The sequence below is a fragment of the Anser cygnoides genome, chromosome 9, assembly GCF_040182565.1.
Source record: "Anser cygnoides isolate HZ-2024a breed goose chromosome 9, Taihu_goose_T2T_genome, whole genome shotgun sequence".
In the NCBI taxonomy this organism is placed as follows: Eukaryota; Metazoa; Chordata; class Aves; order Anseriformes; family Anatidae; genus Anser; species Anser cygnoides.
In genome coordinates this window covers 26649642-26671592 of record NC_089881.1, presented here as the reverse complement: position 1 = coordinate 26671592, position 21951 = coordinate 26649642, and the positions used below count along the sequence as shown (strand labels likewise).

The window sequence follows — 21951 nt, the reverse complement described above, 5'->3', positions numbered from 1 at the left end:
TCTTTGTTATGTAATATACATTTCATCATAACTCATGTTAAAAATTTGGCTTCAATTTGAAATATATTAACTGTATTGAAATAATAATTGCTAAAATTTTTGTATAGCTCAGATTAAATCTGGGTTCATTCAAGCTTTTTTTCTGATCTCATGTGGAAGAAAGGTTAACTTGCATGATTTCTACATTGAATTTTTTATCCCTTTGCCAGTTCATACCCTGGTAAGATTTGTCCTGTGGTCTTGAAATGAAAATTGGTGTTCAATAGACCGTGTTCTGGCACTCCTTCCAACTGTTGAATTCCAGTTCTTGTCTTCATACAGAGGTCTGTTGTGTTGGACAGCTGGCATTCAGAACAGCAGGATGAGGATTACCACTCTGTGCATTTTGAAATGCTTTATGCCTTTTGAGAGGCAGGTGATTAGATGGATTGTAGCCTTTCAGGGGCCTAAGACAAATGCACAAAGCATCTGCAAAGGTAAAATTTAAGGGTGGTGAAGAAATAGATAAAGGAGAGCTGTTATATCAGACAGGTGAAGTTGCTGAAAGTTCATGACATTGACTCTTGGATGCAGTCAGGATTTTTAACACACACGTGTCTTTTTTTTAATGGATAGGGTTTAATATGTTTTAAGTGCTAGCTTTTTGTTTGCATCTGTTTTTGGGGTCAGCTGATGTAGTTCTGTGTTGTTGCCCTTCTACATTTGTTTTTATATATATACTTTTCCCCTTCCTACGTTTCGAAAGGTTTTTCTAACTTCCAGTTACAATTGTATTTACAAACCATTTTTTTGTGTTTCAAGAGGCAGTGTTGGTAGTGAGTGTTCTGAAGGCAAGGTAATTATTCTGTTCTGTTCTTGTTGCGGGTTGTCTGCTATTATTATGTTTGTTAAGTGTTACTTTACGACCTGAGGTTGGGTTGCCTTGAAAATACGTCTGTTTTGGCTCCTGAACAGCTCTCTTAAAGATGTGTTCCCCGCCTCTGGTACCAAACATCTTTATCAAGGTCTGTCTGGCTAATTTGCAGGGCTGCCTATCTTTTAATGGCATAATGATTTTACTCTGAGATGAAGGATGATGAGTAGTAAGAAAGCATTGTCATACAAAAGCGATGACGTACCTGTGTTTGCACAGTTGTCACGGGATATTGTAGGGAAAGCAGACGAAGAGGTTTTTAATGTCTTTCTGAGAGAAGAAAACTTGACCTTGAAAGTTTCAGTTGTACCTTACCGGGTTTGGAGCTGGTATGAAATTCAACATTTAGATAATCTATAGCTTCTAAAGTCCTCTGGAGTTTTCAAGACTGTTGTTGCTTGCCTCAGGCTTAACTTTTGGCAGCCAAGTGAGGTTGCCTCATGTTGCTGAATATCTGATTTATAGTCCTTGCTGTGTGTTTTTACATTTGAACTTTTACCGTTACATTCACGTTTACTAGTTTTGTTAGCTGCTTACCTCATGGGCAGACTGAGTGCCCGTGGCCAAGTCCTCTCGGATGCTTCTGGGGCTTGCCTGCTTTCTCCAGCGGGCTGCGGGGCCGCTAGGTGGCGGTTTGGTGTCCCGTGGGCCTGGGGCCTGGCTCACGCTCTGCAAGTTGAAGCGCATGAGGATGTTCCCACATGAAAAGCTGTTTGTCTCTTTTTGTCTCTCTATTTCCTCCCCACTTAATAAACTTAGGCTGTTTTTCCTAGGCAGAAAAGGTCATAAGTCAAGAGGTCTTGTATGTTCTGATTTCAGATGGCAACTCGTGTAAGCCTGAAAGGACGTCTGCTGTGTGAATAAGATAGCTATCTCAGGGATGTCTGCCTACTGACGTAATTATCTAAAGCACAACATAGTTTGAAGGACAGCTATCTACTATCGCCTGTTGTGATGGGAATCCACTGGAATGTGTTTGGAACTTTTTTCCTGTCTGTTTTTTCCTGCTGGATTGCTAAATTTTGTTGTGAAGACTGCAAATGATGCCAGTGCTTGCATGTATCAGTGGTGCTCTGAAGTACTGGAATAGAAGGAGAGTGACTCCTGCTACAAAGTGCTTAGGTTCTGAGTGGGTCTAAACACACACAAATGTACTTCAGATGCTGCTTTTATATGTGCTGCTGATTTCTTCAGAATCATTTTAATATACAGCCGATTACTTCCAAGTGTTGGAGCAAAAGAAGACTTGGGGGAAGTGGCTGGAGCGAAGGAGGGTAGGTGGGTGTAGGTTAGCTGCAAGGCCACGTGTCCTAGGCCCTGGAGGAGTAAGGATTGCTTTTCATCCCATGGGGAGATGTGGAGGAATGATGGTGAAGGATAGGACCTGGTAACACTGGTGATGGGGCAGGGAGACCAAAATGGAGGAAGAATGTGGTGTGAGGGGCTGAGCTGTGGCTGTACATTGAGTTTAAGTGGGACAAACAGGACAGAGTACATTGAACAAAGCTCAGGCTTCGAGCATCGTGTAGCGGATGATGAAGGTGGCACACTGAAACTATGTGAGATGTGATGTTAAATCCACATTTTGACCAGACCTGGGACAAACCTTCTGGTCTTGACCTGCTTGAGAGAGGCCATAGAAGTGATAGAAGAATCTAGTGCTTCTCCAGTGACTTGATGCTGCATTATTAAGTGGACTCCAAAGAGGAGATAAGAATTATGTTGCAGTTTCTTGCAGACTGTCCCTGTGATCTAAGAGTGATGGTCCCTGCATAATCACACATGAGTAGCTTGGTTTGAACCTTAACCGTAGATCCCAGCCTGGGTTTGCTCTTACAGGAGGATTTCTTACCAGTGCAGGGTGATCACCAGGCTCTGTGTGCAGACCAGAAAGTGGTGCAGGCATCTGTGAGATGCTCAGCTTTTCATTCACGAAGTCCAACTGATAACAACTTCTTTTGCTGTGAATGTTTGGCAGCCAATAAAAGTAAAATTTCACAATTAATATGGTAAGAATGATATTACATTGTGAACATAGTGAGTACAAAAGTACTCAAAAGACTACAAAACAAAAGTAGTACATACAAAAGACCTTTCATTTCCAATTCAGTTTTACTGACTTGCATAGAGTTTCTCAGTAGATTAAGCTGGGTAGGTGGATTTGAAATCTAGAAATCAGTGACATGGCATAAGGCAGTAAATTCACTTTCATTTGACGGTATTGTAGAAAATACTATTGGTCTTAATTATAGCTGTGGGTATTTTCCATCTGACATCCCCTCGACATGGAATATCTCTTGTGCGTTGGGGATTAGCAATGAGGATGTTATTGTGCGGGTATCATTATGTAAAAGCCTAAAGTTTCATGGATATTTGTGCACTTGGATTGATTTTAAAGTTCAGGTCTCTGAAATCATATTTAGGTTTTGTGTTGTCTGCAACAGTCTGACTGCATGAAGTCCAACTGAATTCTTATGATGCCAAAAGTTTTTTTCATTTTAGAGTGAAAAACTCATGCTTTTAATCTTGGTTCTCACGAATGGGTTTGCTACAAATGTAGAGTTAATATTTGCCTTTCTGAGATCACTTTGCTGGAAATGAAACAAACAACCAAAAAAAAAAACAACCCACCACCCCCTGTGTCTGTGGGAAAGGAGGTATAATGATGCTGTTTTAGTTCCTTAAGCTAGAATTTAACAGTTAGTTTGATGCTGTCTGGGGGACCTGAATCTGAGTATGTTGGGATGCATGACGGGTAAGAGAAACAGGATGAGCAAAATAAAATGAATTTAAATATCTGTAGAATCAGAATCTGTTTCCACAAACACTGAGAAAATAGAGCATGTTCTGAACATTCTTGCAGTGTTTTTAATAATGCAGTTAGCATTAGTTCAGTTGCATGAATTGCTTATTTATCTGAAACTTGTCTGTGCAGGTGTTTTCACCCTTCATTATTTCAGAAAATTCAACATAATATTCCTGCTCACCTAGGTATTAAGGGAGTTAGTACAAAACTTGTCTGAGAGGGAAAAAATATTCTGTGACATAAATAACTGGCAGAGTCCTTAATAAGAACACAGAATTTGTTTTTTCTTTTTACATAAGACAACTACAGAGAAGTGGTTAATATTTTGTTGAACCTGGTCACATAAATTGTACTTCAGTAGAAAGGTTTGTCTTTGAGCTGTTGATAGTGCTGTGGTATAAAATAAAGCTTGCCTGCAACGCTGTCAGGGCTTTGTCCCTCTTGGGCTGCGGTCAGAGGTGTTTCTTTATGTGCCACATAGCCCGTACTGCTGAGGTCGGTGCATTTAGTTGGTTTAAAAACCCCAAACCTTTAAAGGGCAGTTTTTCCACAGCGACTACACCTTGAGAGCTCCCTTGTTAAGGATATGCAGCTGGGTGAGGAAGAGACCGGGCGGAATGAGCGTGAGGAGCTGCCTGCCCGCCGGGGGAGAAGGGGCGCCGCGGGCAGCTGGCTGCCCCGCAGGGAGCTCGGCTCCTTCAGGAAGGTGGTGGTCTGGGATTTGCAGGTTAGGGAGGCAGGCTGTAGTAATAAATGTTGCCGTGTCGTTCCCCTTCTTTGTTTTCTCTTTTGATCTAAAAACAGCCTTCAAAAAAAAAGGCTTCTGGAAACCATTTAGTGTCGTCTCAGAAAACAAATTTGGAGTTTAAAAATACCGGTCTTTTTCATTTGAAAATGCTAACTGGAATTGTGATTCCAAATTTATTATGTAGACTTGCTTAAAAAAAAAAAAAGCCTGGTTAGTATTTTTAAATGATAATTCTGCTACATTTGAAACAAAAAAGCTCATTTTGAAACTGAACTGTATTGTCCGAGGAGGCACTCACGTTCGTTGTTGTTTTGTTAACCTTCTTCATGATTTAAGGGCACGCTGGCTCCATCGGACGCGGACGTGACTTGCAAAAAGCATATGCTTTTTGTGGAAAGATTTGTTTGAAGACATTTTCAAAACGTTTTGAAAATAATAGAAATTTCCTTATAAGTATGTATGCTGTATATATACACTTAGGTCTATACAGCGTATCTCACCCGTGTCCTCCTCAGGCACCCCCGAGGCGCGGCAGAGCAGCTCCGCTACGCGCTGTTGCCTCCTTCCAGCGCGAGGCAGGGCGCTGTGCCCGGCGCAGGGCGCTGTGCCCGCAGGGCAGTGCTGGCCGCTTCCCGTAAGGGGCTCCCGGCGCGGTGGCGCAGCGCTGCAGGCGTGACATCGCGCAGGAGCGGTTACCACAAACGACGCCGGCATTTCCCAGCGGCAGTGAGTCACGCACCTGCTCCCCTTCTCGAGGGGTTTAAAAGAAGTGAGAGGGGATGGGGGTTTCCTCCCGCTCAGTGATTTGAGCTAGTTAGCGAACGCGACGTCACGCTTTCTGCCTCCGTCACAAAAAGAAATTCTGCAGTCTGAGTACCTCAGCGGTGGCCTTAGCTTGAGTAAAGTCAAACTTTGCCTTTAGTAGCAACTTTTGAGTTAATAGTAAAAGCAGGGGCCAGTGGGAAAAGAGCTCAGTGTTATAAAAAGCAGTTTTAATAATACTTTTGGCTCTCTATCTCCAAGTGTACCAGAAACAACCATGTTTAATACTTTCAGTGCTTCCCTTTATTAGTAGTTGTGCTTCTTCTTTTCTCTTTTTTTTTAATGAAACAAGTGACTCTGCTCATCCTCGCCCACCTTCTGCTCTACTTATAAACTGGTGGAGGTGAGACCTTTGGTTTTCTGTGAAAGGGCTTGACTAATGACTTTCAGAAAGTTACAGCTATTTTAAGTCGTAACTATAAGACCCGGAATAGCTAAATAACAAATTTGTGAGTGAGATGTTTTCAACCACACAGCTTCTATGTGCCTAAAACAGTGGGTATGGTTCTCAGGAACTGACATTTGCAGCAATAAAAAGGCTACGGGAATACAGGCAATGCTTTAAATCCTCTCACGTGGACTTCTGTTGGGCAGGTTGCCCAGGTTGTGAGTGAGGTGTCTGAACTTGTTGAAATCGTGCTTGGAAGGTGCGTGCTGCCAGACGTAGTTAATCTCTGCCGTCTGATGCCACCTTACAGTGTTTTTGTCTCACTAGGAATGGTGAGAGGTTTGGGAATTTTGAAGAAAGGGCCTTGTCTGCGGGAGAGTTCCCTCCTGCAGCTCGGAGTTCCAGGTCTCACCTGCCCGCGTCTGTTCTGTGCTGTCACATCATCTTGTGTCCTCCCTACAAAAACCGTAGTCATCAAGCAACATGTGAACTGATCTTACGGCTTTCCTGCCCCTGAAACTTTAAGGGTACAAGTGTGATCTCATTGCTGCTCTTCAAGGCAACAGTTTGAGCCCTTCTGAAATGTGGTCTGCGCTTTTCCAGGCTGGAACATCTGCAGATACAAAATCCAAATAAGATGAATCCAGAACCTGGTTGTTATTAAGAGGTGTTACTCACTTGCATTCTTGGCGTGTGTAAATAAACATTTACAGCATCAGAGGGGAGGAAATCGTGAGGTAAGCTATCGTGAGGCAGCATCAGGAGGAAGGAAGCCGAGCAGTGAAGCCGCCGCACAGTGGGGCAGGAAGCGAGAGCTCCCCATGCGTGCTCAGCAGCGTCACAGGCTGCTGCGTCCCCGGCTCCTAGGAGCAGCAAACCACGATCTGTGCTCAGCAAAGCAGCGAGCACCCAACGCAGTTTCCAGCACTGGACATTCCGACGTTTTCCTTTTTGATGCAGCTGAGCTGAGGGCTGCTTAGAAAAGTCTTCACCACGGCCTGTGTGTGAGAGGCTTGCTTACTGTGAGGTTTCTTGGATAATTCTTTACATTGCAGGGACTCGATATAGCTGTAAAATATATTTGTTATTTTCATTGAAGAGCAGAATGAAGTGTTTGATGGTTAGACACTTCAACTTCACTTTTCTCAGCTGCTGCACTTGTCCCGTGTTCTGAGAGCTTGATGTGTGTGAATAGTTCTGGTGACGGTATACTGCCCAAACAAAGTCTGACTGGGTTGAAATAGTTACTTGTACTCCGATAGCCTTTTTTATTGCTGCTCCTGTCAGTTCTTGAGAACCAAACCTACTGTTTTTAGGTACTTAAAAGTTGTGTGGTTGAAATTCTTAGATGGATAAACACCTCCATGTATTCTCCGTATACATGAAACTTGAGAATCCGCACCGTGATTTTTTTTTAATGTGAATAATCACTTCTAGCTGTCTAACTTGTAGCAGTGTTGGACTCTGCATCTCTGAAAAAATGGAGTTCTGCTTTTTACAGGCATAGAATTAGGGATTCATTTTTATATTCTTGTGCTAATAAATATCAGTGTTAGCAGATGACTCACTTAGAACAAATTGACTGTATTTTCTGAACTGTAGGGCTGTCTGTCTCTTGTTTGGGAAAGAAATCAGTTTGTCATTTGAAACAGGTCAGTCATTCAGCAAAATCTGATGTTCAGATAGAACAGACAAGGAATTAATCTGTACTTAATTTACGTAGACCTCAGTGCTGTCATGACCAGAGTAATTTCACGCGATTTTCTTGTGAAGTGCACAAACATCCATCCTTTATTAATTCCTTTTAATATAATTTTAATACAGACACATTGCAGTATTATGCAAAAGTAAGAGTTCATAGCATTTCTTGAAAAAATTGAACTAACTTCCAGCTTTACCACGAAAGGGTCAGCTTGTCCCGTGGTTTCTTGTGTTTGGGGTGTCAGATAAGTCAATTATACAATGTTTAGCCTTTTTTTAATTTAATTATTATTTTTTTTAAAATTAAATAAGAATGCAACTGTTGCTGGCTTAATACCTAAGACTAAATGGACAATTGAGCGCGGTGGGCGCGGTGCTCGCCGTGAGGTCCCTCTGGGGACATGCTGCTCCGAGTCGCCCGCTGTGCGGGCTCACCCGCTCGGGGCTGGTGCTCGTGGTGCGCTGCACAAAGGGACGGCCGTCGGCGATGGCCCGCGTGGTGGCGGCTGAGCGCTGTGCCGTGGTGGTGGCAGGCAGGCGGCACGGCCCCACGTCGTGTGGTGCTTGCTGGGGCCGTTTGGTTTGAATGGTGTTTGTGTGTGTCCTTGCCTACGGTGTCTGGGGTTTCGCTTGGGTTATTGTTAGGCTTGTTGTCGGGCTTAGCTGTAAGCGAGGCGCTCCCTCGTGCAGCGGGAGCCGGCAGCATGGGGGCGGTTAGCTCACCCAGCCCCAGCCCTGGTGGCTTCGCCTTGCAGCGCTAAATGCAGCTGGGTGCGGCAGTGAGGTTAGCTGGGCAACAGAGCGGCACTCGTGACCCACGGACACAGCGTCTGAAGGAAATACTGGTGTGTGCACAGGTACGTGTGCTTTACTGGCTGTGTGTTGGCAGTGTTTGTGCTGCATGTGTATTCCTTGGAGGAACAGCACCCTTGTTTCTCTCAAATGGAAAATAACTGATGGCTTTCCTCTGCTAGGATTTGACGTTTCACCAAGCAACTCAAGTCATTTTTTTAGGCCAGAACAAAAACGTGTAGGATCACTGCTACAGCCATTTTACCTTCAACAGAACCCCGTGTAAGCCTCCCTTTGGATCTTTTGTCCCCTTCTGTGTTGCTCCAGCCCAGTGAGCTCTGACCTGCAGCATTTGTGCCCCTACCCCATTCCCTCAGCTCTCGAAGGCTTTCCTCGCCTACTTTTCTGAACAGACTTGGTCCCAGGAGCATCACCTGCTCCTCACTCAAGAAGATAAGCTTCTCTGCCATTTCCAAGTGCAGTCCCCCGTGAGGAAGGAGGCAGGTCCTGTGCTGCCCTCCTTGGGGTGCCGCAGGGTGCGATGCAGCGCAGGCGCAGCCTCAGGGAGCGGGCAGCCCTCCCAGGTGGTGTCTGCCTGAGGCACAGAAGCGCTTCTGTTGTTGGCAGAAAGGGAAAGAAGTCAGTGTGGAGATCAGACCTTTTGAAAATGCACAGTATCCATACTTCGGTTGTCAGCCGACTGCATCTAACCACAGCAGAGGTGGCATTGTGGCGTGGCTTCGCTCGGGTTGGAGAGAAGCATTCCCCTTATTCCCTCCATTTCCCCCGCCCTCGTCATTTAGCGTCTCCTGATGGCCCATTGAAATGCATTTCAGGAAACGTGTGTGTGTATGATGTGTGTACATATATACATGTATACTCTAGTTGTTATTTGGCATATTACTGCAGTAACTTTCATTCTTAGGAGCCTGTAATTCTTAATCACTATAGAAAAAGTTTCTGCTTTCTGGGGAAGCTACGTTTAGCTCTAGCCCTTCTAATGTTTATCTGTAAATGTAGTTTCCATGAATCACGGAGGAGGGGAGAAATCGCATCTACTTATTATGCAGGTCTTTCTTATGTTCGATGTTCAGACGTAGTAGCGAGCTTGGGCAGGAGTGAGGAAGTTCAGCAGATCCAGTTCAGTAGCACCCTAGGAAAATACTTCCAAAATGTAGGTAGTTAGTGGAAACAGGGATTTGATAAACACTCAGTAGATACAAACATAATGTATAGCATAGCTCTTACTTGGTAAGGATGGATTTTTTTAAAGACTGTTCTTAAAAGGCCTGTTAGGCATGTACAGGTCAGAAGTAAGCTGAGCTTTTTGGTTGGGAGTTTTTTGACCTTGGTTGTTTGATCCTCACACCTCCAGAGTTGGTGGGTTTGGTTTTGTTTTTTTTGTTTTTTTGGTATGAGTTGGTGGTGTGCTATTCATGGTCTGGAAACGTGGAGGAGGTTTGGAAGAATTGTTATAAAGAAGACAAATTCTGTGTGGTTATTTTGGTTGAGAGGCTTTGTGGGATATGCTTTTCCTATTTTGCCCTTTACTGTTTTGTGAAGCAACATTATGATAAAAGACAGTTTTGATTTGAGTATCAGCAGTGTGAAAATTGGAACTTCCCTCTTTTGCTTCTAGGTTATGTTTAATTAGAAAATATGAACGAAACAACCTGTGCATCCATTAGTAGTAAAGAAAAAAACCCAGCTTCTTTTTCCTTCCCTCAGAACACCCCTTGCTGAAAGCTGCTTGCTCATAAAGAAGCCTGTTGGACGTGTAGGTGAAATGGTTTTCTTTTTGTTCTTGCACTGAACAGGTAGCCCCAAACGATGAAGCTGTGGTAACTCTACTCTGTGAATGGGCTGTAAGCTGTAAAAGGTCTGGTAAGCACAGGGCCATGGCTGTAGCCAAACTCCTGGAGAAGAGACAAGCAGAAATTGAAGCAGAAGTAAGTTCTTTCTACTTCTAGAATAGCATAAGCAGTATGCTTAAAAATAAAGATATTTCTAAAGAAAAAATCACTTTAATCTCTACTCTTTGCAACACTAAGTTTGATTGCACTTGGAGCACGGGAGATTTCGTTATCATTTACAGTTTTTGTATTCTAGATAAAATGACAGAGCTGTCTACTTAGGTAAGGAATTACAACCTGAGAGTGTTTTTATGCCTTTTTGTTTGAACTGTTTTACTTCTGTGAGCTACTTGTCCAAATAAATGGATGCCACAGTACCTGGAGTTCCTTGAAAAGTGGGGCGTACATCTCCCCTGCACGCAGGCGGGCGTACTCCTGCTTGGAGGACTTGGGGACGGCTCCAAAACAAAGACCATTTTGAGGCAAAACTCGAGTGTAATTTTCATCTTGCGTTCTGTAGAACTGCATTCGTTTTCAGGGGAAATGATAATGTTTCGCTGGAGAGGCAAAACACGACAGTGGTGTCTTTAATGTAAGCAACTGCCTGTCTGTAGTGGTCCTGTTGCAGCTTGCAGAAGCTGACGATGCTTCCCTGACGTTCCAGCGCTGCGCTTCGGCGTGCACGGGGCGGTGTGTTAGCCGCAGCCTTGCTGCAGGTCCCTGGGCTTGCAGCACCCCGCAGCCCCGCGCGGTGCAGCCTCTGCAGCCGGGCCGTGCGAGGCTTTCACGTCGTCCTCGCCTCGCCACAAACCGCTGCCGGGGGGAAGGGAGCTGGCGTGCTGCTGCCTCCCTCCCCGGCACCCACTCAGGGCCGAGGTGTTCGCCCTGGCTGTTGCTACGCTCCTTGTCACTTACACGAACGGGAGGAGTTACCTTTCGTCTTCACTTCGGTCGTGGAAGTTCTGGATCTTTAATTTTGTTGCTGTTTTTATATGAAATTGTGCCATTGCAGATGATGGTACCCGTGAGAGGTATTCCTTCTCAATAAGTAATCCAAAGTGAATAAAACGCTTCAGTAATAACCTACCTGGGGTAATGGGAGAAAACTGTCATTCTAGAGCAAGTCTGCATTTTATGGAGAGGTAGGAAACAATCCCACATATAGGTGCCTCATTGGCAAATTGTGGGAATACTGGATGTGTTTGTGTGCGGATACATGCTGTTTTATGTATTTAACTGTGCAGAGATGTGGTGAATCTGAAGTCCTAGATGAAAAGGAATCTCTGTCTTCAGCCTCCTTGACAGGTTCCAGTCTTCCTGTTTTTCAGAATGTCCTGCTGAGGTTTTTAGACACACAGGCTCCCTCGTTATGTGAGTATTAACTAACTTGTATTCCAAAGTAGGTCAGAAACGACTGGTCTGCTCTCTGGCTGCTGAAGTCATTGTTCTGTTATAGCAGGTGTTTCGCAGTTTCCATGATGACCTGCTTGACTTCCTTATGTATTTATTTTTGAAATTTCCTGCCTTGTTATAGGATTTTTCTGTGATTTTTTTTTTCTTCCACAAAAGGAAAATTGGAAGAAACAATGTTTATTTCTGTTCAGACTGTAAAAGATATCGGGAAATTACATGCACTACATGCATAGTTAAGACCAAACACTTGCCTCTTGTTGACAAATCCACATTCAAAGTGACTGACTTGAATATTGTGCACAAGTGTTGAAACCAAAAGCTGTTAGGTGGCAGATAGGTGGGCTGAAAAAAAAAGAATCTTTGTCCATTGTAGGTTGCTCTAAGAAATGTATTGGTCTAACAAAACCGCCTGATATTGTACCTCATGTTTCTGGTATCTGAAAGTACTGGAAGTTAGTGCTTTTTTTTTTTTTTGGTGCCCGTAAATTGAGGGGGATTTTAAGTGGTTTGAAACATGATATTGAAAACTCTCAACATCCGAAAAAGGAGAAAATTCTTAAAAATCTGTTGCAGACTCTGGAGTATTGGTGTTGCTCTATTTTCGTGTCATTGGTGACCCAAGTTTTACTAAACCATCCAAACTATTTGTGTTATTTAGACTTGTGTTTCTGATTTCCTTGTTTCAAATATGGTATCATCTTTCTTCACGTGGGTAGCTCTGCGAGACAGTGTAGGGAGAATAGCTGGGGAATGTTTTCCTTGCTTGAAATATTCCTTGTTATTTTAGAGGACTGGAATAGTTTTGTTGTGTGATACCGTTTTTATGGTGGTTGAGATTCTTTGTCTCCAAAAATGAAAAGCATGTGGCTGCTATATTTTGACTGAGGGCAAATCACTCAGTGTGCGGGTGTGTTTGTATGATGCTCTCTGTTGTGCCTTTCCGTGTCGCATCCAGCACGTGTGTCTCGGTGGGCAGCTCAGGATGGGTAAGGTTTGCAGAGAAGAGTTCTAACTTAGAACTGGTGTATTCTTGGGCTCACTGTTGCAACTTCTGTACTGCAGTGTAACGAGGGTTTCAACAAACATGAGAAGAAAGTGTGTTAGGGTGAAAATCAAAAGAATGTCTCCGTTTACTGTACGTGGGGGAAAGACTAATGTAGGTCTTATTGTTTATCTGTAAACTGCCTGTTAGTTTGACAACAAATGACAATTCTAAATAGAAATTGTTATATATTGAATTAATTTGAGCTTGTATTTCATAATTTGCTGTAAGTATATGTTGATGATTTAGATTTGGTAGTTTTGTAGCTGGAGGTTTTTATTGCTAAATAGAGTTGTGGTATAGAGCTATTTTCTGTTAACTGCAATATTGCAAACCTTCCTTTGTTATGGAACTAGTAAAATTAAATATAGCTGTGACAAACTTAATTTAAAAATTATATTTCTCTAGACTTTGCTTTGTCATTGGCAAAATAACATGCAGTTCTTTTAACAAGCCTTTTCCTGATGTGTGAACACACTTATTAGTTAAAATAAAGTACACAGAATAAATTCTTTGAAAATACTTTAAAAACGTTTGTATTAGGTATACAAAGCACTGTAGACAAGACAGTAATATTTACCCTCGTAATAACATTTTGGAGAAGAAGTACAGTCACTGGGTTGTCTGTTATAATCCAAAGCTTCACAGTAAACTTAATTTTTCTGCGCACAAGGAACATCCTTGCCCTCTTTCCCCCCTTTTTCTTTTCACTTACTTCAAAGGCAAATCAAATAAATAAATAGCAGAACATTGTGCTTAACTGCGGACATGCCCAGCTGCAGTATGTGGATGGTGTAGGATGTTCTGGCATCCGCTGCTGTCTGAAGTCCGTCGTTGTCTTGAGCAAACGTGCAGGTTGTGTGTCACTAGATGGGAAGTGATTTATTCTGCGGAGGCAAAGATAAATCTGTCCAGGATCCCTGAGACATTTTTATCAGGCCTCTAGAACTTTAAAATGAATTTGCTGGGGTTTGTGAGTTGGGTAGCTGAGAAACAGATATTTATATGTTGAAATTACAGTCCGTTTTTTTTTGGTTTTGGAATAGCTGACCCAAATAGTGATCATGAGAAGACAGAGTTTGTGAATTTGGTGCTGCTGTTTTCTGAATTCACTCGACATGATGTTTTCTCCCATGATGCGTACATGTGCACTTTAATATCACGTGGAGACTTGTCAGTCACTGCAACTGCTAGATCACGTTCACCTAATGGGGAAACTGTGGATGAACACTATTCTAAGGATCATGACATGAAAATGGAGGTAATGCTTCATGTTATTTCCCCCCATGTTTGATACTCAGTTTCATAAAATGTAGGTTTTTCACTAAAGCATTAGTATTTCAGATGTGAGTTTTTGGTGTTTTTTTCTTTCTTTACTGTTTTTTTTAACCTATCTCTTTATCTCTTTCTCACTGTGAGAAGACTGAAAGTGATTTGTTGGCTTCACTTTTGTGTGTAACTTAAGTATTGCAGTTTTGGTGCTGATGTGCTGAGCCATCGGTTCTCTGGTGATCAGAATAACTCAGGAGAAACAAAAAGGTGTAATGTAGGCTTCTGAACTTACCAGTGGAAAAACTTATTTGCAGGTATGCTTTAATGAAGAGTAGAGAGAGCTTTAAGCAGGTGGAGTCAGCAGTAAGCCTGGGGTAAGCCCCACTGCCCTGTGTCGCGTGGGATGTGATGGCACAGCGCAGCTATGAACAGTTCACAGCCTGGAAGTCTACTTGCAGATATCGGGAGCGTGCTGTGTGCTGAACAGCCATGAACTGACGATCATAAAGTGAAACCTCATGACTCCAACGTGCACAGTCCATGTGTAATCCTGAGTCTTCCATCAGCCGAGCAGTTCTTAATCTTTTCTAAAATGAGTCGAAGAGGAAGGTGACTTTAAAATCCAGTCCACGGACCACGTTTGTACTTGTATGATAAGATGCAGCCTGTTGTTCTGCTGCACAGTCCTTGTGGAGCTTGTGGCCAGCTAAAGTGTTCTCTCATTTATTTTTCATTTCGTGTGTACATCTCTTATGTAGGTCTCATGGCCAAATTTGTGCTAAGATGTAGGGGGTTTCTCCAAGTTGCTTTTCATATTACAACAAAATAGCAAATAAATTCGGGGCAGGTACAGGAGTCCACCTCCTGTTCTGTAGGTATCCCTGGGAGCAGAACTGCACGTGGGGGTGTACTGTGAAGTTTTGTTCTCCCCTTCAGCTCCTGCTCTTTTCTATCCCTTTGTGGATTTAGGCTTGAGATTGAAATTCACTTTTGTGAATTAAGGTTTTCATAAATATTTACAAGTAGTTACCTGAAATCTTCCTACCATCAGTCCTTTTTCCTTGATTCTTAAATAGGTGGAATGCTTGCGTTTACCTGTGATCAGTTGAATAGGTCTTCAGTAAAATGTAACTGATGCTTGTTTTTCTCTCCGACAATTATTAGGATCATAGTATTATGGAACATATGGGCATTGACTCAGGAACCACTAGTATTTTTGATGATGTAGACAAGAGTGACTTTAAGGCAGATTTTGGTTCGGAATTTCCAGTAGGTTTAACTTTCAACTTTCTGCATGCCTTTGCTGCCTGTGTCTGCTGCTTGCTGTTGTCACTAAGAATGCCTCTCTGTGCCCCTAGCACCTCCTCGCTTCTTCCATCAACAGCCAGTGTCATTTGGAGCCGGTGCCTGATGCATTCTGTCGGTGCATGACCTTCTGTCTGTACATCTCTGCTGTGTGACAACTGCGTTGCTTTGCTGTGCATCCCCTAGCTGTCCATGTGCACGCATGTGTGCACGTAAACACACACGTGCGCACACACTCTCCTCTCTTCTTTGCTTTCCTCTGCCCCCAGCATACTCAGAGTGCTATGTGGTACAGTTAAGCATGAACAAATATGCAGATATACCCTCTTCTTTAACATTGAGGGGCCCCAATTGATACCTTTTGCTTTTCAAGTGACTATTCTGTCTTTGCTCTGTCTTCCAAGTCTGTTTCCCCCTCTTCTTTTCCTAACTGTTAGCCTGATTCTGGATTACTCTTGAATCTCCTAGTTTCTTCCTTTGGACTGGTCCTCGTTCTGCATCGCATGGACTCCTGTGCCCAGACCTATTGATGCAGATCCACTTGCAGGATATTGGGACCCCTGTTTCTGCCTGACATCTGTCATATTGATGGCTTCAAGCATATCCATGCCTGCCTACAATGTCTCTTGTCTTCTGTCACCTCCCACTTCACCCTTCTCATTACGTTCCCTCGATCACTGGACTGTCTCATCGCATTTTTCATGTCACAACAGCATAAGCGTGGAAATTGCTCTGAATTGTAATGCTTTCTTTTCCTGACTGAATACTGCTAGTTTAAAACTTGTCTAGCAGCAATGAGATATGCATAGAGATATAACATATATGTATCTGATTACATTTCAGGCTAGAATACTGTTTCCCTTTCTTTGTCTGTCTTTGAAAAAACAGTCAGATATTTGTAAAGTAAAGTAAATGAGAACAAAATTGTATCTCTGGAATTGATGAATTTTGAAAGTTAGAGGTTACACTTATCTTAAATGTTTGTTTTACATGACTTAGATTTTTTCTCCGATGCCTGGGGAGTCTTGTGAGAATATGAACTCTTCTTTAGACAGAAGAATTTCAGTTACCAGTGAGAAGTCAGTGAAGAGGGAAAGACTCAGAGAACTGATTTTTCCATCCAATTATGACCTCCTTCGCCATTTGCAATACGCAACGCATTTCCCTATACCACTGGTGAGTGTATTCTCTTTGTGCGTGCAACGGTACTGCCTGATGTGATGGCAAAGCGTTTAAAGAAAGAAGAACTCACTGCGTAGAGAGCTGAGTGACCTTTGTCTGAAGGCGCCCAGCTGGCTCACGTGAGGCTATTTCTGCCTGTGTGCACAAGTTGTATGCTGCGGGGTGGCTGTAGTACGGCATACAGGCATCTTTATTTTATCCAGAGGACGTTAACTGGAAAAATGCGTAAGAGGCATAATAATATATGCTGACTTACTAGAGTAAGGAGACAAGTACCACATTGCAAACGCCATGTGCCAGGGTTTAATGAAAGTTTGCTAAAAAGGAAATTTGATAGTTGGACAAATGGATGAATAGCAACGTATCTGAAAGGAGTAGTTCTGCAGTGTGAGGGGTGGAATGGTGTTATTTCCTCCCACCCACTCCCTGTTGTTTGCAGTATGGATTTTTGTCTGCTGCTGTTATCCTGTTTGTGAGCTGTTGGGAACTGAAGGAAGCCCCGTGATTAACATTCCAGATACCAAACCCTTATTTGGTTGTTTTTTATTTATTCATTTTTTGATTTTTGTCATATTTTCTACTCCGCTGGAAAAAGGGCCCAAATACTGAAGAAGCCTGGATCTAGAGTGTATCTGTTTGGTGATGATGATGATGATTATTTTGAAACAACGATAACTTTTTAACAGTATTAAATCCTACCAGTAAAGGAAGTGTCAGCTGAGTGTATGATATGATAACCACAGTTTTCTTTGCTCTAATTTTCCTCCTCTACAGAGTTTGGGTTCTGACTTATTGAAGATAAATTGTTGTTAGGAGAATATTGAATGAGATGTTTCTGTTAAGCAAGCACTCAAAACCGGCCTTAAAGTTTAATTTATATTTTGCACATTTTAAGGATTTGAAAAATGTAAATTGATTGTTTTTGTTTCTGAAATATTTTTGGTTTACAGATGAAGCTAATCCAGGTAGTTATGCTTTGCCTATGTAAATTGATTTTTGACTTTAATTATTGACTATTTTATATATGAGTTTTTTTTGAAAGTGTTTGTAAAATACATTATTAATACACTTAGTTGCTGCTTTATACATTTTTATAAATACAACAAGCTAAGAGAGCACTGTATATTTATACTTACTTTTTATCTTCATTTTAAAATTTCCTTGAATTTTCTGTAATAATGCGTTGTTAGCTTTTTTTCATATTCATTGGAGTAGGAGCAAAGGAAGGCAGTGGAAGTTGATAAGAACAAGAACTTTATTTATGAAAATTGCAGGTGAAATTTAAGCGAATACAGTATTTTCTAAACAGTTCAGCTTAAAATTGCTTTCTAGAATAAGTAATACTCTTTAAAATGCTTTTAGGTTAATTTTATCTATGAAGAGCTGTGCAGGTAATGAACTCCTTTTTAAAAAAATCTTTACTTCATTGCACCAAGTCATTTAATATAGTATACAATATTTTACGTAGGGTGAGTTCAGGTGTTTACTGTAAATAATTAGAATGTATATTTGAGTATGAAAAAAAATATTCTGAAGTGTTGCTGATTCTTCATAGGTTGTCACTGGTACATTGAAATATTTCTGAAAAGCAGTGTCAAATGTTCTGCTAGTTCAGACCTACCATGTGAATGTATAACAAAGCAATTAGTACTGTCATTCAAGTTTTTTCCTTCTGCTTGGGCTTATGATTCAACAATAATGTTGCTGACCCTAGTAGCCATGCTTCTTATTGCACAATCGCTGTTTATATCCTGTATTTGCACACAGTTTCCATGTAGTTCAGAATTCGTATGTCTGCACCTGCTGTTTGTTTCTGTGTTCTGGCTCTTCATCTGTGAAAGCCTTTGTCTCTTTGGGTGCTATGAAAGTCTCAGTAACTTTCAATTTGAATGAATTGGAAAGGTGATAATACAGAATAGGGTCAAAACAGAGGTTTGATACTGCAAACAGCAAGGTAGATTCTTTTGCTTGAAAGAGTGTTTGCTTCAGAGAGCAGTTGGTTATGGCATCATTCTGGCTCAAAGTGTAGGGAATGCGGACGATGTGGTATGGAACAAAACACAGTATGTAGCCTGCTGTTACAAGCAATATGTTGATCAGGGCCTTCTTCACATTCGCGTAACTCTCACTGTATTTGTTTCTGTAGAGTTGTCTAACAACAAGGAAATTGGAAATCAGTATCACAGCTGAAAAGTTCAGGAATATTGCTGTACATACAAAATTTGTAAAAACGTGCCAGTCTCTTCCAAATTTTGTTTTGAAATCAATGCACCCTGCATTAGGCCTTTCTTCAATGGTTTTGATTGGAATAGCCATGTTAGGCACTGTTATAAGGAGAACCATTGTCCATACAACTGCAGACAACATCTTGGCAAATCCAGGCTCTTGAATGCGGTAGATCTTACAACTGTGCATTAGCTGAAGGCAACGATCCATGCTTACAAATCCCAAGAATATAATTGATAAATACATGTTCAGGTAGATGAAACAGGCTGTAACTTGACAGTGGAATATTCTCAGTTTCCAGGATGCAACTCCTAGGTCAACAATTATCTTCACTGGCAACGCCAAAGTCAACAGAAAGTCTGCCGTTAAGAGGTTAGTTAAGTAGATGCTCATACACTTCTGTTTTTGACCTTTTTGTGTGAATGCCCATAGTGCAAAACAACTCCCCAGAAAACCCATTAGAAAAATTAAGTAGTAAAAATAGGTAAAAGGTTCCATTTCTGTCTTGATATAGCATTGTGAAACGTTTGACATGGTAAACTTCTTGTGCGCGTTGGTTTTGCTGTCAGGAGATATCAAGAACCTACAGAAAAACCAAGAAGACGTCAACTTTTCCTGACCAACAGTAGTAGTTACCTGAGAATTTTGCTTGAATAATTTCATGAAAAAAAATGCAACCAAGAAGAGATATTTTTCTCACTATTCATGCTACTTCACAGATGTTTAAGAGAGCTTTGTTCTCGTTGGAAATGTCTAGAAATGTATGAGGATTTGTTCATGACAGCATATAGACTTTTGAGAAACATTTTCACAAGAGCAGTCTTTCAGGTTGTATGCTTAGTTCAAAAAAATACAAAAAGAAAGTTTCTAATCTGTTTATGCATCTAATTAATAATCATTGCTGTAACCTTTGTAACTCTGGAACAGTTTAAACTACATCTAAAACTAGTAATGTTTGTAGCAGTCTCACTAAAAAAAACAAGTGTATCAGGAGTTTTGAAGTTAACGTACTGTCAAACCGATATGCAGAGGTGTCAGCCAGATGACCAAACTGTTCTCATCAGTTCTAAGTTTTTGCCAATTACTGTCCCTCTTCCTACTTGAACAGAGGATAAATTAATTGCATATTTTAATGAGACCTTTAGTAAAGCTTATTAGAAGGAAGCAGCTACTAAATAATTTTATCAACCTCATTTTTAGGCTCAGTAGAAATTATTGGGAAGAAAAGTAGAAAATTATGGTGGTATTTTTTTTAAACTAAATCTACTAGTCCCCAGCCAAGTTTTGTTTTGATTTGCTCTGCCGTCTGAGTGCTGCACAGAATGTCAGCTGGGATGGAGGTATGTTTGTTAGAATTTCCTGGAACGAAGAACAACTCATTTATGTCTTACATAGCCTAAAACTGCAACACTTTTTATTTCACTGTATTGTTTCAGATATTAATATACAAGTGAACTACTGCATCTGCATATTTATTTTCTGCTGTAATATACGTATCCAGATGTATGGTAATTTCTGTTACAGTTCACATAAATGCAAATGATTACAAATACTGCAGTGGTTTAAAATGCAGGAAAAAAGTAGTTTGTGTCTTGTAGTTAGCTTTCCGCAGGTGACCTCTATTGTCCTAAAACCCGTAACAGAATCGTGTGAAGTTCTGGTGTGCGCAGCGTGGGAGAGGGGCAGGCAGCGCTCTCTGGCCCGCTGGGCTTGCTGCTGTGCGCCCGTGCTCGTGGTGCGGCCTCCGCCAGGCTCGGGGGTGGCATCGCGCCTGCCGACGGGCAGCCCAGCGGGCTGAACCCCGAAACGGGGCTGGAATTTGAGCCTGCAGGCGTACGGCATGGCCGCTGCCCAGTAACGCTGCCTGCAGGTGGGGCACAGGCTGGAGAGCTCTGCTCGAACCTGACTTTCGATGCGTTTGGCACAGTTGATACCAAGCTGTATATTCACATAGACCTAGGGAGACTGGAACAAAGACTGAAAGCACGTACCTGTCTTACTGCTCTCTGGGGTCTCCGGGGCATCAGGCTATTAATGCTCGGTGTCTCTCTGCGACTGTTTGCTCATAGTCCAATAGCATGTTAATCTTTTCCCCTCGCTGCCTCTACTGGTGTTTTTTGAATGCGTCTGTGGTTTTTAAATGTGCTGATTGACGCAATTAAAACCAGCATTCAAATAGCTAAACCACGTGGAAGTTACCTAGAAGAGAGGTGCCAGAAAGACGTAAGTGTTCGTGGAACTACCCGCGGGTGCCTTTGTTGCTTCCTTTCTCTAGCGCAGGCGTCGGAGGCTGGGCTCACGCCGGCAGCAGGCGGCAGCTCCCCGGCCCGGGGCCGTGACCGGGTGCTGTGCCGGGAGCGGTGGCAGAAGGGTGCTGCGGGAGGAGCCGGGCAGGCGCGGCGGTGTGACCGGGGGTGCGGAGAGCCGCAGGTCGGAGTGTGCTTCTGCGGCTTTTGGAGTGTAAGGAGGACGGTCACAGTTGCTTTCTCTGTCTGCATCAGAGAGCTGATACGGATGGCGAATAGTCCCTTAAAGTTGTTGATGTCTGCAGACCTGAAGGCAGTGAAATTTTCACTCTTCTGCTAACTTCAAGCCTGAAACTTTAAATGTCTGTGTGTTCGCTCTATGTACGGGTGACGAGACATTTACGGTTGGGTCTGCCTCAGCATGTGGACTCTTTCCTGTAGTCCTTAAAACTGCCTCAGGGTACAGATCGGTCCCAGGTTCTTGAACTGGGACTTTAGATGCGTGACACCCTATGGACTCCATCTTTTCTTTACAAAGCAATAAAAGCATCTCTTTCCTTCTAATATATAAGTCTTAGACTTAAATTCTATGGGCAATCACGGATAGAAGCATATGGATTTTGCAGTGTCATTGGTCCTTATTCATTATTTCCTTGAATGAAAATCCAAGCTTTGGAAATCTCATGCGTGTTTTTTCTAGAGTTGTAACCTAATTTACAGATTTAACAGTACGTAAGGATTATTTCTGTTAAAAATTAAAATTCTGAACTTTTGGACATTTGCCAGACACAATTAAAATAAATAAAATAAAAATAGCACAGCGGGGATATATAGGGAAAATGCTTGTAATTTACTCCCTTCCTTCCCTTTTTTCTTTTCTTTAAACCAAGCTAGGAGGGCTGAGGTACTGACAACAATACTGAAAAAGCAACATTAGCAGTCTGTTGTAGCTGAGAATCCACAGGAATTTACAAGTCATGTACCATAGCCTTGTGAAAAAACAAGTTAAGAATGTCTGGTTTTAGGTTTAGTCATAAGATGAAAGTTCAGACCATATTTGTTGAGATGTTTGCAAAGCTTCATAATCTGGAATGATCCTATATTCAGTTTTGAGCAAACGTGAACTAATTTTATGGTGTTATGCTCACCATGCAAAGCCAATCTTTGCATAGTTTTATTTATTTTTAACTTGAAATGCAGGATTCAATCTTTTTTTTTTTTAATCAGGTCAAACATCACTCA

The 21951-nt window shown here is 42.0% G+C and overlaps 2 protein-coding genes across 23 annotated transcripts in view; one reads left to right on the top strand and one right to left on the bottom strand.

Annotated features, from left to right (window-relative positions):
• The window catches only part of MED12L (mediator complex subunit 12L), a 145626-nt gene that overhangs the window by 20980 nt on the left and 102695 nt on the right, over positions 1 to 21951 (top strand). For 14 of the 22 annotated variants that reach the window (XM_067002309.1, XM_067002314.1, XM_067002311.1 and 11 more), the window contains 5 exons: positions 9988 to 10119; positions 11268 to 11394; positions 13525 to 13739; positions 14915 to 15019; positions 16055 to 16231. The exons of 1 other annotated variant lie outside the window; for it this stretch is intronic. In XM_067002309.1, the coding sequence (XP_066858410.1) occupies positions 9988 to 10119; positions 11268 to 11394; positions 13525 to 13739; positions 14915 to 15019; positions 16055 to 16231 (756 nt within the window). The remainder of the gene's footprint in view (positions 1 to 9987; positions 10120 to 11267; positions 11395 to 13524; positions 13740 to 14914; positions 15020 to 16054; positions 16232 to 21951) is intronic. 7 more of the 22 variants (XM_067002319.1, XM_067002331.1, XM_067002323.1 and 4 more) reach the window with 3 other exon arrangements.
• GPR171 (G protein-coupled receptor 171) lies at positions 17483 to 18997 on the bottom strand. Its single transcript, XM_067002340.1, has one exon. The coding sequence runs from the start codon at positions 18995 to 18997 to the stop codon at positions 18017 to 18019; it is 981 nt and encodes a 326-aa protein (XP_066858441.1). The 3' UTR covers positions 17483 to 18016.